At 45.1% G+C, this 13,893-nt stretch overlaps 2 protein-coding genes across 2 annotated transcripts; one reads left to right on the top strand and one right to left on the bottom strand.

Annotated features, from left to right (window-relative positions):
* Positions 1-1,139: 1,139 nt before the first annotated feature.
* LOC135369524 (uncharacterized) lies at positions 1,140-6,177 on the bottom strand. Its single transcript, XM_064603108.1, has 4 exons — positions 4,703-6,177; positions 4,296-4,577; positions 3,071-3,331; positions 1,140-2,768 (listed from the first exon to the last, which is right to left on the bottom strand). Exons 1-4 carry the CDS (start codon positions 6,081-6,083, stop codon positions 1,975-1,977), a joined length of 2,718 nt encoding a protein of 905 aa, XP_064459178.1. The 5' UTR covers positions 6,084-6,177; the 3' UTR covers positions 1,140-1,974.
* Positions 6,178-6,595: 418 nt separating this feature from the next.
* Positions 6,596-11,088, top strand: LOC135369523 (uncharacterized). Its single transcript, XM_064603107.1, has 8 exons — positions 6,596-6,930; positions 7,181-7,266; positions 7,540-7,732; positions 8,329-8,490; positions 8,565-8,770; positions 8,998-9,156; positions 10,465-10,684; positions 10,865-11,088. Exons 1-8 carry the CDS (start codon positions 6,750-6,752, stop codon positions 11,029-11,031), a joined length of 1,374 nt encoding a protein of 457 aa, XP_064459177.1. The 5' UTR covers positions 6,596-6,749; the 3' UTR covers positions 11,032-11,088.
* The last annotated feature ends 2,805 nt before the right edge of the window (positions 11,089-13,893 follow it).

The following is a 13,893-nucleotide window of genomic DNA, read 5'->3' as shown; positions in this document are numbered from 1 at the left end:
TTAATTGTTGTAGAAGACGTTGCAGCGAAAAACTAAAAATATTTTTGGGGTCACTTCCATGCTCCTTTAACGTTTGCCATACGCACAAAACACAAGCTGAAAGCAGCTGGATGGCTTGGCAAAATCTGGGCGTTGCAAGGTTGGACCAGGCACTTCAGTACAATCGACGACGACGCAGTCTCACCTACAGCGTGGGTGATCTTGCTTTTCGGCGGATTCATTTGTTTAGTGACGCGTGCCGAGGCTTTGCAGCTTCGCTCGCAGATAGGTGGGATGAGCCCGTGGGAAAGCGCGTGCTCTTCTGGCCTCATTTACGTGCTTTCTCGCTGTGACACGGGTGAAGAAATACCTCCCCACAGGAGATGCACCTGAGTATGAGCTCCACCATCGCGACCCTGTGCAACCAGCGCCGAGTGGGCCTCCTGGGCGTTCGCGGCCCTTGGAACCACGTTCATCAGGTGAACCCTTCACTACCCCTCCTGCCCACAGACTTTGGCTACGTGGACAGTCGTTGCAGACGGATGCCCAGTCTCTTGGGCCCCTAGGACCAAATGGTCTGCACAACCACCGCTGAGTGGGCCTCCTACCCTATTGAAAAAAGTCATATAATTTTGTATGCATTTGGTATGAGTTTGTATAATTCTTTATGAAAATCATATCCTTGCGTATGGGACCGATATGAGTCTGCATATCAGCCATATAATTTTGTACGCTGCATCATATCTCTTCATATCATATGCATGATCGCCATATGCATCTGATATACACAATCGTATATGACAGATATGCATCAATAACCCTCATATGCATTTTATATGCATGACCATATGCGTAACGTATGTGTGCACACTCCTTATATAAATCCCATATACATAACTACGAAGGGCATACGTTGGTGCATATAAGTTTCATGAGTACACTGGATACATAGTATATATATGATGTATATATATGATGTACATATATATATATATATATATATATATATGAAGAACACAATGACGTTTGTTTGTGTACCCTAAATCTTGATGAATTTGTGTACAGCTTGGGTGCAGTTTCTTTTTGAAAAGCCTCCTGTACAAAGCCAGCATGCCTTTTCTTTTATTATTATTATTATTGTACACTGAGAAGAAGTGACATCAGTCTCTGGTTTCAACATTTGCGTGCGATATATTTTTTAATGTAAAGAACCTCTATCAATGTCACACGGTGTCAAGCAACGAAATAAGAAATGTGATTGAAATATGATTGATGTACTGCTAGGCAGCCTTGTCAGGCCAGAATCTCAACACAATATTGTGCAATTTTTCTGAAGTAGAGCCTGAAGTTTTTGGGAAATATTTTTTTCTAAATTCGGGAGGCAAAAATAGGGTAAATAAACGTGCGCTCTAAATTTATGCTAATTCGGGGTGCAAATTCTGGAAAGAATCGGGTTAAACCCTGAAACTTCAGGCTCTAATTATTAGCCAGATTTACAAGTGCGCTCGGATGGACAGCTGGTAAAGAATAAGACTGGTAAGAAATTGGGCAGTTTGGTTCTTTACATTAAAAGCGGCAAAACCCCCGTGCCGGGGTTTTATTCCGTGCATTTAGTATGCATTCCATGCTTATAGCAGGTAAAAATGACAGCACTTTGCCAAAGCAAGGATCCTGGAATTGCATTAGCGAACACTCCTTGGCCTTGGTTAAAAGAGCAGCTGTCGTCTTCAATAAACACTGCTTGCCAGTTGGTGCTGTGTGCTTGTGCCGTCCCATCTCGTCTCTTCAGCAACGGGGTTTTACCGCTATTAATATCCAAAAGATTTTTCAGCACACAGTACTATGTCTACAGTCACTGCCACTTTCAGTCGCAACTGTCATACAACTTACTGTCACTATACGAAATTATACATACTGACACCCCCACCAAACAAGAAGAAAAATAGCTGCCACCTGATGACTTCTATTACAGCACAATCCAAGTAAAAACGTATGCTAGTCTCTCTCAATTGTGTTTGGGAGGTGGCACAAATATGTCACTTCTTCGTGCTTGAAGTTTACGAAAAGGCACGGAGAAACTATATCATTGGCATTTACACATTTCATGTCACGTAGGGGCGAAAGAAAGCACTCTGTAATATGCTGCGGCAGTGGTAGCACACTCTCAGTTTCGTTGACTGGCTTGCACAGCAGTACACATCTTTCATGTTCCTCACAAGCCACTTTAAGAACCCGCAAGATGCAATATGATGCATCATCACTGCAAACTATTGCGGAACAGTTTCTTCTCATTGATGCGGCATAGCTCACTGTGTGGAATACTTCCCCACCAGTTATAAAGCGTTTGTACTCAAGAGCACTTGTGGGGCACTCACCCAGAACTTCTGCAAGAGCAGTCTGTTCATGAGATGTGAAAGTCGAAACGAATTTCCCTTTTCCTAGAAGACACACATTCCCCACAGACACAGCATTCTGGATAGGTTCACAGCCCAACAAGCCTTTACAGTACGAGGATGCATCAGGAGGAAGCTGTTCTGATGACAGCACTTCGTGCAAATCCTGGGAGATGATCACTCGTTCAATCACTTGGTGTGGCACGCCTTTTGCTGCTGTTATCTGCTTCAGGAGACGTCCGTTGCCACTCTCGAAGCTAAATGCTGAATTTGCCCAAAGTGGGCCAAGGTTTCTAGCAGTTGAAGCCAGGTGTTGCAGTTGGTGTACATTAAATGTCACGCTGCTCTCCCCATACAGGGTTGGAACGTGACATACAAACTCTGACAGAAGATGGTCTAAAAAGAAATATAGAACATAGATTGTATATCAGGAATAAAGCAGTGTTCCGTATGATCCACCATTAAGCAATTTTTTTAAAGAGCACCACCAACACACACTGCACATTGGAGAGTCCGCTATACAGTGGTGAGTCAATCATGAAAAAGCATTGAATTTGGCAGAGAACAGTGTCTGTACATGAGAGGTGTTCGCTAAGGGTGGTTTCACCGTATATTTAATTTACTTTACTATGATAAGTGCACCATGCAGTGCTTCAATCGTGGATGAATGAGGAACGTAGGACATTGCTACAACTTACCTGCTTTTTTAACCATGTTCTCAGTCAACTCAGTTGACAGGAGAATATGAAGTGCCTCAGAAAATTGGCACATGTGCCTCCAGTATCGCAGTGGAAGTATATCAGCAGTACATAGGAGGAAGTAGTAGAGAATCCAATTCTTCCATTCACTTGCCTTCCAGTTGGAACGCTCTCTCACAGACCTTGGTAGCCGAGTGAAGCAGTGAGGAGGTGAAATGCTTAGAAGCCGTTTGTCTATTCTCTCCACACTTGCAGTACTCCCTGGCATTAAGCAAGAAAAGAAAAAAATTATGGTTGATGACAGCATGGATGCAGCTTTTCTCAGTTTTCAGAAATGCATTATCGAATATCGTTTCTGGCGTTTTAGTTGGTTTGCTTATGCTTGATAAGTCTTTGTACACAACACACTTTTTGGCAGTGCAATAAAGTGCCTGTGGCTATAGCTGTCAGATTGCAGAAAGAACAGCAAATTATCTAGCTTCAAAGACTGGGAATGTCGACATTGCAGATAATATGGAAGGTATATCAAAATGAAGCCATGCCCCAGTTTTGTGCAAAGTATGACACATCAGTGAGCACTGCTATTTGTACGTATGACGCACTCATGCACATATGCAAAGCTGCTGTGTGCAAAGACGAGCCATCAGTATTATTTTGGCGCCTTTGTATGCCAAGGGTATCTGCCACTATTTGATGTGTCGTTAACTTTAATGTGGCTCCGGCCTGCATAGCAGGAAAAGAGCCACCATAGTGATGTTTGGACGAAATAAAAAGAGGCAGGTCCCACTCAGGAGGGGGGTTCCATGCTTGGGTGTGGCTTTCGGGCGTGACCTTGTTCACCTCTATCTTCGAGCGTAGTTCAATTATACCAAATTTGTGGCGCTCTCAAACACTATGGCGTCATACGTTTACAAACTGGGAGCGGTGAATTGTTGGACATAAACAAAAACTATTTAAGCGTGTTGCACTCCTCCGCAGGCAACTCAAGGTCTAACTCAACTGCTCATGCGCGCTGCACCTGCATAGTGCTATTTTGTGCTCGAAGTAACTCAGTAACTGCAAGTTACATTTCAGGCGGAAGAACTTCGTTACTAACTTAGTTACATTTTGCACACAGTAACTTAACTTGTAACGAGTTCTTTTTGACGGGTAACTTCTCAATCTATCCCAATGCCTGCTTTGTGCCTGCTTTCTTCAACGTCTTAATATTACACTTATGACTTACCAATGTAGAACCTTTTGTCATAACTTGACGATGATAAGAGAAGTTCTGTAAACTGCCTGCTCACTCCTAAAAGTGCACAGTGCATGTAGTCTACAGAATATCCCCAAACTGGATCAAAATGTGGAAGTAAGGAGAGTGATGACGGCCCCTTGACACCTTCAACTGGGACGCAATGACCAGCCCTGGCAGACAGTCGTGCAGCAATCTCTGCGTTCCGAGTTGTGCGTTCAGCTGTGCGCATTTCTGGTCGCTCGTCCTCAGATGCAATGTAGCGAACATGTCCTGTGAAAGGAATATTTTCAGTTTATGTCACTTCAATTTCCTGATTATAGCAAGCACTCAAGTACATGGATGTTAAAAAACAATGTTTTATCAATGTTAATTAGACTAGAATACGGATTACTCACCATCGATGTATTGGCCTCGAATCACACACCAAGGGCAACCAAAATAGCCAGCATACAAAACATGATTTTGGACCGCAGCTCGGGCTGGTGAGTCAACGCTGCAGCCAATGACGTGCACACTAGAGCAGTACGTCTTGTTGTTATGTGTCCAGTTGATCAGTCCAATGGCATTTGCCTCTAATGCAAACTCTTTCATGAAGAGAGACATGTCTGGCTTTTTCCTGCCAAACCATAAACCAGCTAGTGTGGTTGCACGGAACCTGGCTTTTGGTGGCAGTTCATTGACGGTGAATTGTATGGGCCAAATGGACCTCTGAGACGAATGGAAAACAGGGCTACCATCAGTATTTATAGTCAATGTAAGGTCACCTGGCTTTACAACACCATTCTGCTGCAAGCTTTTGTAAATGCCTGCCGATGTAACGTCACTTATCGGAGAGTCCGTTGGGGAAGCTTCGATGCGGTCGATGTTGTTACTTAAGTCACATTTGTTTCTTTTTATGACATGTTTCACTTGCTCTTTCAAGTCCATCAGAGTGAAATAACTGTCTGACTTTTCCGCTTCTTTTACACTGCAGCTTTTGTTACAGCTGCTGCACACCAGCTCAGCATCTGTTGTAGAGAGCAACGTTCCGCACTCTTTGCACATGTAGTAATTCTTAGTTGCAGGCTTAATTCGCGAGGCCCAGAGCTTTCGAAAAAGGTATTTGCTTCCAGGTACTGCTGCTTGCGCAAACAGTTTGTTGATGAGCTTCAATAGCTCGTCCAAATCAGTCCATGTAAGGTTTTTGGACAACGCGAAAGCAGCTATCATCACCACACCCGCGGCTATCGTTGTTGTCGAATTCGGCAACTTCTCGTCACCGAAATGTGCAGCGCACCGTGATGCAAAATCGTTCCCGTCGTCGACAAATGAGAACAGCGTTTCACCGGACGGTACCTCGAACTCACCACCATCGTAGGAGATGCCAGGCACATCCAAGTCAACGTTGCCCACGCTAGGGCCGCTCGTACCTGCCGTGTATACGATATCGTCCCCTGTACCGCAAATGTCTGAATGATGAGTCTCCGCAGAGGAGAGAGACACAGCCGGGGAAAGATCAGAAACGCTTGCTTCCAAAGAACTTTGCGATGGTGTTGTTGGTGCCGCCGATAGTGTATCATGGCCTGTATGATCGGAACTTGCGGGTTGTGGGTGACAGTCACTGACACCGGCTACTGCAGCACTGCTTTGCTTTTCTTGACGGCGCTTCGTAGTATTCGGAACATTGTACGGCATTCCAGGATACAGATACATTTTTCTCTTCCGTGCGCTCGATGGCTTCCGCGGAGCGGGTTCCTCCAAAGAGCGTTGCATTGACGGATCCCCGTCGTCTTCCATTTTTTGCTCGTGGAGGGACGATGACTAAAAAGTGCTGTCACACGCACGTAAACCAACGTGAAACCATTCAAACTTCTAAACGTGCGCCAGCGGATTGAACGCTGACTTCGCTTGGATATTTGCGAATGCAATCCACACAGCGAGCGCTATAAGCCTGTCGACACCAAGCGACAAGAACAAAGCTAAATAAACAAAATCAATTGCAGGTTTGCATGCAATTTAAAGACCGTTGAAACAAAACACTGAATTATGAAATAGCACAAAAACTGTTTGTGTCACATATTAGCATATTAGCATGGAATATTCTTTGAGAGTTCAAATTGGTGTTTTTAGTTTTAACATTTCTTAACAGGCCTTTGGCTATGGCTTTAATCATACACTGGAAAACTTGTGTATTGTATGGAGTAGTGTAATTGTGTAGTGTAATAGTGTAAATAGTTTCGCCTGATGGCACCAACATATTACAACGGCAGTGTGAGTACTGGAGCAGGCATTCGCATCAACATCGTCATCACAGTTCTCTATTTTCTTTGTTTTGCGTGGGTGGCCGAACCCGAACTTACCGTGTAGCACGTTGCACGCCTGTCACATGTGTGGTGCGTTTGATCTCCTAACAAGCAAGATCTAGTGTCACTCTGATAGCGTGTTTTCTGCGCATTGGTGGTCATGTACGCTTTTGTAAAGTATGCCGATGGCGCCGCGGCGATAGTGCCAATATCACTAATCAAGCGTTTTCACCCGAGCGACGCGAAAGACTTCAGTGCAACTGATGTTAAACAGGTCTTTTGGGCCGACAAAGACGGTTCAGCAGCGAACTACTACCCGGGCACCGTGCAGTATCTTGCTGGTAAGTATATTTGCACGTGGATAGCTGTGGATAGCTAGCGTAGCTGGTAACGTGAACAGAAAAGACAAATTATATATATATATATACATATGTATATATTAACTCAACTTCATTCGCCTCTGCTGTAATCCTAACTCTTAGCCAGCAACGGTTTTAGCGTATCGGATTACAGCGTATGAGCAGTAAGGGTTGATTCACACGATAGAACATTTGCTGCACCTTGGATAATAACTCTGATTTTTTTTTTTAGGTTCGCTGGATGACCTGTATGAACAGCTAGTCACTGCAAGGAAAGCAATTCCAAGGGTTTTCAAGGACAGTGACCTAGATGCCATGGTAATGTACTTAACAAAATTTACTTGTTATTGGTTATGACAGTTAATATTCCTGCAGTTCTTCCTGCAGGAATACGCTGTTTAGGTATTAATGTGTTGCCTTTTTAGTATTCTTGCATATTTTTATTTACCTAACTAACAGGCTGCAAAACACCTGCAACAAGTGCGTCAATAGGCTCAGTTAACATAATTCATGCACTTGTTGCAGCTGCTAATGCAGTACACTGTTCTTGCAACTTGGTTTTACATGTTCTGGAACTTTTCTTTGTATTAGGTCTCCTCAGCACCTCCCCCGAAAAAAACATGCCAGGACATTGCCAAGGCTGCTTTTAAACGAACAAAAACACAGGATACTGAACAGGGAAAAAAGAATATGGTTAAGGAAGTGCTGCGATTGCAGCATTCAAAGGTTATGAAGAAGAAGTCCAGGACGAGGCTACCGAGCTCTGAATCGGATATATCAGATGGTACGGTGGGCAGTTTTATGTATATGTGGTACGACAGGCTAATCTCGTTCGTACTCAAAGAACCTGGTGAACCTTAACGGTGAAGCATTAGTTCCGCAACCCGAGTTGCAGGAACTTCAGAGCCAATTGCTTCACGAGCGATTTCTCCTGCAGCTCTAGGTGCAACCTGTCAAACACATGGCTCCTCTTGACAAGCGTGGCCAATCAGGAATACTTCAGTGTGTCAGTTACTGCAGTGGCAGTACACAAGACTATGAAATTCCCACTGTCCAGCGCAAATTATGCAAAATTATCAAAGTCGCAACATATTGAAATTGTAACAAGTGGAAGTCACAATGAAATGACAATTTTTTTTTCTCGCCATCTGGCTAGCTCGGTGACCACTATGGCTTTCCGAGTTGCTCGCTGTATGAAAAGGACCTATTTGGTGCAACCTCAGTTGTGTGCAACTAGCAGCAACTGAGTTGCAGCAAAAAGTTGCATCGTGTGAATCTACCCTTAACGTCTTCTCTGACAGTATTGTTAGGTTGTATGCTGTTTTGATTGAAGCAAGTGGAAAGAAAACAATAAAGGAATATGTCCACTTTACCTTCTAGATGACGGTGCAGTTGTACCAGAACAGTATCTGCTTGATGCACAAGAAAAGATTCGTGTCCTCAAGGGGGAAATAAAGAGCCTCCGAAAGCAGCTTGAGGAGGAAAGGGCGCTGTGCCATGAAGTGCAGCGGTCTCTGCTAGCGGAACTGGCGAGACCGAAGAGTATGTACAAGACTTTCTTCATCATGTTTGAATCGGCATACACGAATGTTGTGTCTTCATAACACTGTGTTTAGGGGTCGATGTGCTGGACCAGGAACCATTCCTACGGGCTCACGTCCCGATCCAGCGAGCTCAGGCCTCACTTCAACGATCTCCGTGCCGGCCTCCACAAGCTCAGGACACACCTCTGCAACCTGAAGCCCCACTTACACCTGTGTGTCTTTCTGTGATGCAGCACCCAGTACTGCATTCACCACAAGAAAAGGCCACCCCAGAAAAGGTTTGAATTGGCTTGTTCACTTGGTCAAAAAATAATGACATCTATGAACAGAAACCTCTTGATTCTAAAAGCTGCAAAAAATATATTGGCAATGATGAAATCCTTGATTTTCAGTCTAAATTAATCTTCTTTTTTATTGTCATTATTTTGCAATATATCAAGTCCTGCGATTCCTGTTACGTGCTGATTTTCAAATGTAAAATTGACCTTTCCCCCCTGCATTCTAGTCAATGGAGCATCCCAATGAGCCTGTTGCAGAAGAGCAACCAAGCTCATGCACAGAAGACAAAACGGCAAAACCTGGCACAACCAATCAAGCACAGCTGCCTCCAGGAGACCAGGAGGAAATTGCTTCTGTGTTGAACATGACGCCTCCTCCGGAGATGGTATGCTTGAAGAAGTGCAGTCGAACCTCGATATAACGGAACTCATGGGGACCGCAATTTCTTTCGTCGTATCGAATAGAAGGTCACGGACCTGGACCTTTACGAGGGTGCATTCTGTACATAGGCGTCGATAACTCCTGCTACGACATGGAAAAGTTTTTCGTAAAAAATGACAACTACAAATAGAACGTCACAGGACACCTACAGCGTTTTATGCTTGCGTGAAATAGCCAGTTATACTCGTCTGCGTAGTGCCTAAAAGACGCGGTTCGTACGGTGCCAATGCCTCTGCAACTCTTTCCATATCGTGTTGCGATCCCGCAAACGTCCTACGTCTATGGTAGTGCGTCTTTCGTTGCTACAGCGTGTTTGTCCCCATCAGGAAAATCATCTAGGCTGATTTCGTCACTTACGGTGCCACAAAATTGAAGTTTCCCCCACACTCACGTGATGGTGCCTTGCGTCTTATGCTCTTTACCTTCGTCCTGTTCTTGGCTGCAACCGGACAGTTGAAAACCAGCACAAAAAGGAGAAGCCTCAGAAGGAAAATTCATAACCTTCCAATGATTCAGACTTCTTTTTGTAGGCACCGGATTCCTCCCCACCCTAGTCGTTCGCGCCACCTTTCGTTGAGCGGGAGGATGCTGCTTGCGCCATTTGTTTTTGTGACACTAAAGTCGGCTTTTGGGCCATAAACCTTATCTTGTTCTTTTGCTGTATCGAGGTGGGGGCTAAAGTGTTTCATTGTGGCGGGAGTTAAAATACATTGATCTCTATGGCCGTCTGCCGCAGAATCCAAATTATTTCGTTCTACCGCGAATTTCATTATATCACGTTTCATTGTAATGAGGTTTGACTGTAGCTATTTGTAGGATAGCAGATAATATTGTGTTTTGAAGTTAGCTGCAGTGCGGCATTATGCGATGCAATCACATACAAAGTGGGAGCGGTCCTTGCTTTGAGGAACTGGCTGCATGAGAGAGTGACAGTATTTTCCGCTATATTACACTCTGTGTGTACTGCTTTCTCGGCAAATGCAGCATTTCTAATAATTCCTCGGTTCCGCACACATCAGGCTTGTTTTAACAACTAATTCTCTATTTTGGTGGCTCCTCCTGTCATCAATGCGAGTGTCTCAATTGCAGTACTAGAAGTGTATTACCGCTTCATATGACAAATGTTTATAGAGTAAAGTGCATAGACTTCTGTGAGTGCTAATCAGATAACAGAACAACGCTGAAGTATATTGAAATGAATGGTGAGGACTTCAAAATTAGATGCTCTTACAATTCTTTGTGAAACTTGCAGATTGATTTGGGCCACGGCGTCAGTACTGAGAAGAGGAAGTATTTAGATGTCATGAAGAGACCGTCAGATGGGCGATTTTGCAAGGATTTTGCCCGCCTCCTGTGGTCCGAGGAAGCACTGCTCCACAGGAGCGTAACAGGTGCTCCTTGCAAGCGGTACAGCAAGGAGGGCCGGCTACCCAAGCCGGCAATGACGCCAGAAAAGAAGGACGCCCTGGAGGGTAAGTGTTACTTTATCCGTTAGGAAGTAAGTACTAGAAGGATATGGCCACCTCTGGGACAACCGGCCCACAAGCATCACTTTTACCTATACTTTTTTCTCGCTTTCACACTTCAGGTTGGGAAACTTCCCGATCTTCGTGGTCAATGAGCAATGCGTTTTATGCAGTGTTCATTTTCAGGTGCCTTCAAGGTCTACATCGAAAGGACCGACCCTGAGGGTTCCGAGATGTGGAAAAAACGCCTTGGTGCAATGAACAGGCACCTGGCGTCACTTCTCCAGGGACATCAAAGCGCAAGAGGGAGGATCAACAAAGAGACTCAGCAAGACAATGCTGAAATGAACTAAATCTGTTCTTGAAATGAAATATATTGCTTCTGTCTTTAAAACACTTGTGGACCATTCAGTTGCATGTAAGCATGTATATGTATGCGAGCACACAGTATTTGCATGCTTTGAGTTATATGTACACATATCTGCATATGCATGCACATATACGCAGCATTACACGCTGTACGCATGCTCATATGCATATACATATATATATATATGCGTATGCTTGTATATGGATATGAACCTGCGTACAGTATACGCATGTATATGCATCCACATGCATATGCATATGCGTATACAGGCTCTTGAACCATAATTGCGTATCGTCGTATAGTGCATATGACTTTTTTCAATAGGGTAGGCGTTCGCGGCCCTGTGAACCACGTTCATCAGGTGAATCGTTCTGAAAGGATAGTTGGTTCAAGTCTGAAAGGATAGTTGGTATCTAGGGCATCTGGTGGGTGATTCAAGATGATGCTTGCTTTGTTGGTTACAGGTGGGGCACATGGAAGCTGTTTCTGGTATTAGGGTTGCCACCTTTCGTAGTGAAAAATACCGGCTGAGGGAGAGGTATAATAGAGGGAAAGGAGGAAAGGCTCGTGGAAAAGGGAAAGTGGGTAAGGGGTGGACGAGCACACGCATAGAGAGAGAGAGAGAGAGAGAGAGAGAGAGGGAGCGTGCTCGGTCAAGATAATACGAGGAAACGTATGTTCCTGTGTGGTGTTGTATCATTGATGCTAGAAATAACAATGATAATAGTAATAACAATAAATAAGAAGAGGAGTGAACAACTAAGAAAGCGACTGATGACTGCGGAGCTGGGTCTTTTGTTCCAGATTTATTCAAGCTGTAGTGGAATGTTGGAGAAAAGCCCGTGAAAGCCCTTATGAAAGGCCTCGAGCCACAAATACCGGCAAAAGGCTGCCGGTGTCACCTTCCTACCGGCAACCGGCACAGGGCCGAAATAACCGGCCGTGCCGGCATAATACCGGCCTGGTGGCAACCCTATCTGGTATGCTTTTTTTCCAAAGAGTTGCAATTCCTACGCCATTTGCTGTGCAAGTTCGACTGTGCCGCAGATGGGTTACCCCACTGCATGACATTTGAAGTGCAAGACTCTGGTTCATCCGCTTTGGAGAAGTTGATGAGTGCTGCAATGTGGGGCGGATTAAAGGGGCGGGGGGCGAGCGCCCCCCCCCCCCCCCCCATCAAACCAAGGCCGTTCTCGCCACATCTAAATGCAAGGTTTCTCCCGACCCATGTCGTCTGGACTTTGTACACATTTGGTTCAGCGGAAAAACAGAGGTTCAATTGCTTTTGTGCAACAGTGAAATTTGTCTTCTTCAGTAGCCATTATCTTTAATTTTATTTGAAGTAACTTCAATTCCTTGAATAAAGCTTCGAAATTTGGCAAGTCAACCACACATCTTCTCGACAGAAATGAAAAATCGATGTCAAACTTCGTCAAACTGGCCATGGATATTCTTCATATTACAGTTGCATCAGCATATTACTTTGCACTGTTATTCCGTGGTCTTTTGTAACGTCCTTTCTACATTTCTCTTGTGTGGTAAGAGTTACGAAATGCAAATAAAAATGTTCACGCTGAAGGGTGCTTGCAAGCCGCCTTGTTGCATAGTATACCCTTTTGCCTGTGGCTGCTGGTCCCGCCTGATACGATTTATGCGTATACATGGTCAGGTCGAACACTGAGTGTCCGCCCCCCCCCCCCCCTCCCCGCGCTCTGCCGAAACCATACGTCCCCCCTGACATGACGGTAAATGTTTGAAAAGTCCCCCCTTCTGATGTGGTAAAGGAGAGGCAGCCTACGCTCCAGCAAGTGAACATGGTTCGGTGCTAACTAAATAAACTAACTAAACTAAAATAATGTCAACGTTGTCCAGTATACATATCAAGTCTGCTAACCTGCATAGCAGCATATGGACTCTGTTACAAGTGTTTGCGACTAGCAGTTCTCGGCGCACTTAGAATGCACTATGTTCGTCTCACAATCTGCCGTCGCGACGAAGAAATTACAAGACAGTGCAGCGCATGTCTGCATCTCTTAGCAATAAGCAAATGCCTTGTACTCCACAGCAATTCCTGAAAAGTCTGATGTGGCAGATGAAAGTCTGATGTCGCAGAAGAAGTTCTCCTGTCAACGCCGACTATCGTTGCCATTGTATCCAACTGTAGGTCTGGTTCTATGCAGAAATTCATGGAAACGTTTTCTCGCTCTGGTTCATTGCGGAGGAGGCACAATGTTGAAGATGGTGGCGGCGAGGTGGGCCTGTTCTATGGCACAAAGACCATCGGCGGCTACAGGGTGATATCGATAGATGTCAACTCAAATCGTCTGCAACGGCTGCCGCAACGGACATGCCGACACAGAGCACAAGGACGGCCTCCCGATGCGCTCTCGCCAAAGAGGGCGCAGAACGGCAGGCCCTGGCAGGTTGTTTGGACAGTATACAGCGGGAACAAAGAGAATTTGAATTTACAATCTCGGCATGCATTTTCTTTTCTTTGTTTGCAGATCTCCTGACTGCAGTGAGGGAGGGGGAGGCGAGCTTCGTGTTTGCCCTACCCCGGGTGGAAACTTGCCTCTGGACAGCTCTGCGCCGATACATCGCCACGAAGCTTCAATCTGCGATAGAAGAAAGCCTGCGTGACGTGCCACAAGCAGTGGTGCCCTTGCAAACGGTCAAGCTGTGCTGTGAAGTCCAGCACTGAAATAGTCCATTGGATAGTCTTTTGGGATGCCCTGGCTCAACGTACTCCCACGCTCTTCCATTATCGCTCTAACATTATGTACCGTAGCAGGCGCGGGAGGCACGGCTTGCTGGACACAGTCATTTCGCACTTCTTCCTCACTCC

This window comes from Ornithodoros turicata, chromosome 9, assembly GCF_037126465.1.
Source record: "Ornithodoros turicata isolate Travis chromosome 9, ASM3712646v1, whole genome shotgun sequence".
NCBI classification, from domain to species: Eukaryota; Metazoa; Arthropoda; class Arachnida; order Ixodida; family Argasidae; genus Ornithodoros; species Ornithodoros turicata.
The sequence above is the reverse complement of the archived record's forward strand: the minus strand, read 5'-3'. Positions and strand labels throughout refer to the sequence as shown.

Excerpts from the sequence above, each read along its gene's own strand:
- LOC135369524 (XM_064603108.1), bottom strand. The coding sequence starts at position 6,083 with ATGGAAGACGACGGGGATCCGTCAATGCAACGCTCTTTGGAGGAACCC. Across the intron at positions 4,578-4,702 it reads TCGAGGCCAATACATCGATG|GACATGTTCGCTACATTGCA; the intron begins GTGAGTAATCCG and ends TTCCTTTCACAG. Across the intron at positions 2,769-3,070 it reads GAACATGGTTAAAAAAGCAG|ACCATCTTCTGTCAGAGTTT; the intron begins GTAAGTTGTAGC and ends ATTTCTTTTTAG.
- LOC135369523 (XM_064603107.1), top strand. The coding sequence starts at position 6,750 with ATGTACGCTTTTGTAAAGTATGCCGATGGCGCCGCGGCGATAGTGCCA. Across the intron at positions 8,491-8,564 it reads GGAACTGGCGAGACCGAAGA|GGGTCGATGTGCTGGACCAG; the intron begins GTATGTACAAGA and ends CACTGTGTTTAG. Across the intron at positions 8,771-8,997 it reads AAAAGGCCACCCCAGAAAAG|TCAATGGAGCATCCCAATGA; the intron begins GTTTGAATTGGC and ends CCTGCATTCTAG.